Here is a 3514-nt window from a genome sequence, read left to right on the forward strand (position 1 = left end):
AAAGCATCTTTAAATGTAAGAAAATACAGTTTCCTGCCTAATGACTGGACTTCCATAGGTCCACATACATCCGCATAAATAATTTCGCGAGGTTTAGTAGCCCGGTTGATTTTCTTGTGAATATTCGATCTATGCTGTTTCCCGTACGCGCAACCTTCACAAAAAAAAAGTTCCTATCCTCCACAACTTTCATATTCGAATTCTTTAAGAACTCTTTAACGTGTCTGATGTTTTGATGACATAGCCGTTCGTGCCATAACTGCAATGTGTCCGCGTTTGACTCTGTTCTATTGCTAAAATTACAAACTGACGGTATGATAATTCGCATATCTACTTTATACAAATTTCCGATAACAGAACCTCTTGCTATTATTTTCTGATTTTGTAAAAATATACAATTGGTCCCTTCCTTTGAAACACAGAAATCTATGCCCCTTCTTGCGACGGATCTAATCGAAAATAAATTTGTTTTCATACCTGGCACGTACAGAACATCGTTCATTGTATATGTTATCCATTTGCCGTCCACAAAAGTCTCTACTCTGATTTTTCCTTTGCCGCACGTATCAATGTACCATCGCCGATCTCTATCTTCACCGTGTTATCGAATTCTTTGAAGGCGCTGAACCATTCCCGTTTTCCTGTCATGTGATCCGTAGCTCCTGAATCGATTATCCAAACATCAGGGTTTGTCGCTTGTATCGCTGAGGTGCTTCCTAATAGACCAATTCCGCTATGATCTCGATTTTGATTTCTAGGTTCCTGGTTGTCTCTACTGTTGCTTCTTTTGTTATTTTTAAAACAATTTTTACTGGTGTGGCCTTTCCTTTTGCATATAAACCATCTAAAGTAATCCTTCTTTAGATGGCCAACTTTTCCACAGTTAAAGCAGCTTGGTCCTTGTTTCTCGTATTCACGTTTACTTGACTGCTTCTGCTGTTCCCTTTTATAATTATTACTTTTTGTTACCAGTGCCACCGATGTTTCCTGGTCGTCTTTCTTCCATCTGATTTCTTCCGTCATCAGCCTGGTACTAAGCCTGTCTAAGGTCTTCTTTCGTTCTTCCACGGAATCCCACGCACTGTGAAAATGATCAAATTTGTTGAAAATGCGTGTTATCAGCATTTTCTCTCAGTTTTACTCCCAAGGGCTTTCATCTTTGCCGCTATCAGTTCCAACTTTGATAGGTTGTAAGAGACATTTTCAGATTCTTCCCATTTAAAATTGACGAACTGCTTCTGGACCATATTTAGATTCTCACCCGACTTCACGTCATATACTATATTCAACTTCCTCCACATTTCATGTGCTGTTGTGCAACATAAAGAAGATCCAACGGTTTCCTTTCTACTGAAATTACGATTAATTTTCTCGCTAACCGATCTCCCTTCAAAAATCTTTCACCACCAAAGACACCGAGGGTAACTTCATAATAACTAAAACAACAGAAAAACTAGACATTATCGGCACCCACTTTTCCAAAATATACACACAAAACGAACACGTGGGCCGAGATCAACTAAACAGAATTATCATCGCAGAAACAAACAAACTCAAAAATGAAATGGAATAAGACAAAACGCTAAACAAAACAGTCTGCAGATTCTCAAACGAAAACACCGCAGACAACCCCAAACAACCTGATCCAGAAATAAACTACTTCACAAATTACAATCAACCAAACACAAACTAAACTTCTCCAAACTAAACAACAAAAAATCCTCCGGCTTCGACGGCATCCCAAACATTTTACTCAAGCGCCTACCGAACAAAATAAAATGGTACTACACAGTACTCTTCAACAGTGCTCTAAACAACACATATTTCCCCAGAAAATGGAAAAAAGCCAAATTGATAGCTATTACAAAAAAAGATACAGACGGCTCATCACCCGCAAACCTTCGACGCATAAGTCTACTCCTCAACATAAGCAAAGTATTTGAAATAATCATAAACAACCTCCTAACCTCCTTCTGCACAAAAAATGACATAATCCCAGAGAATCAATTCGGCTTCTGGCACAAACACTCCACAATTCACGCAATAAACAAACTTACGTGGGACATCTGCTGGGCTCTAAACGCAAAACAACGAGTAGCCGCCTGCTTAATAGACCTCGAAAAAGCTTTTGACAGTCTGGATCCCAGGTCTCATATACAAATTGATCAAGATAAACCTTCCTAAACACCTAATTAAAATAGTCTGGGACATGATCATAAGCAGAACATTCGTAATGACCGACGGCTCAAACACATCAAGCAAAGAAACCTCCATAACAAACTGTCTGCAACAAGGTACAGTAAATTCCCTGCTACTTTTCAGTATTTACAACAGTGCCTTACTAAACCTCTTTAATCTCAATACATCCACCCACAAATGCTCCATAGCCTTCGCAGATGACCTAATCATCTACGTAACAGGCCGCAAAACTAAGACAATAAAAACTGAACTGCAAGAACTTTTCGAAAAAATAAACGACTATTACCACGCATGGAAACTAAAAATCAACACAAGCAAATGCGAAACCATACTGTTCAGACCCAAGTTAAGTGAAATCGGCCCAACAGAAAGAGAACACTGCAGAAAATTCCAAGTAAGAGAAAAAGCAAACAAAGGGGCACTTGAGAAAAAGCAAACAAAGGGGCACTCATACCACACAAAACTGCATAAAATACCTAGGAATAAACATAGACGACAAATTAAACTACAAGCAGCACACCAAAATCCAACTTGCTAAGGCCAATAAAGCATTCTGGAAAATAAAAGGACTATTCTACTCCAAACATCTCGACAGCAAAGTAAAAATACTATGCTACCAAGCACTAAGCAGACCGATCATTACCTGCGGCTGCCCAATCTGGTACAGCATATCAGCCTCCCAGATGGTAAAAATCCGCATATTCGAAAGAAAATGCATCAGGGCTAAGTACATACAGGTCCGAACACAGCGGATTCAAAAAATATGTAAAAAATAAAACAATATACGACCTAGCCAACATTCACCGCATCGACTGTCACATCGCGCAAGCGGCAAAAATACAAGAAAATAGCTTAATTTTCAGCTGCCTATTGTCTAACAACGCATGTTACAAAAACACCCTCACAACAGGCCACATCCCCCCAGAAGCTTTCCTATACCTAGACGAAAAAAACTACCACCAGGACCAAAACAACATCCCAATAATATATCACATAAAAAGAAAAATAGGGATCAAAACCATACTTTACGAAGAAAACATAAATGGACAGACGACAGACTCCCGATGGAGATACAACCTGGCCCTCCCCCGGAAAGACACCAAAAACAAACACAGAAAAAACACAAAAAAATACTTTTTTTTTATTACTGTGGAGGAAATCCGCACGGACATCAGGTCGCTTCTGGGGAAAAACGGCGTGGCAGTGCCGGACTCCAACCGACTAAAACTTCCACGATGACCGTCCCGGCTGCGATCGAAAGAGGCCCGGGAACAGGTGTGAGCGATACACCGCCCCCTCCCCCACGCCCCGCGTG

General features: G+C 40.2%; 1 protein-coding gene across 1 annotated transcript in view; it reads right to left on the bottom strand.

The window, feature by feature from the left end:
• Window positions 1-495: 495 nt before the first annotated feature.
• The window catches only part of LOC117151813, a 3766-nt gene continuing 747 nt past the window's right edge, over window positions 496-3514 (bottom strand). The window contains exons 2-4 of the mRNA XM_033321466.1: window positions 2058-2188; window positions 1380-1436; window positions 496-1081 (exon numbers count right to left, since the gene is read on the bottom strand). Coding sequence (XP_033177357.1) covers window positions 538-1081; window positions 1380-1436; window positions 2058-2188 — 732 coding nt within the window. The 3' untranslated portion in view covers window positions 496-537. The remainder of the gene's footprint in view (window positions 1082-1379; window positions 1437-2057; window positions 2189-3514) is intronic.

Source organism: Bombus impatiens, unplaced genomic scaffold (genome assembly GCF_000188095.3).
Source record: "Bombus impatiens unplaced genomic scaffold, BIMP_2.2 scf_0457, whole genome shotgun sequence".
In the NCBI taxonomy this organism is placed as follows: Eukaryota; Metazoa; Arthropoda; class Insecta; order Hymenoptera; family Apidae; genus Bombus; species Bombus impatiens.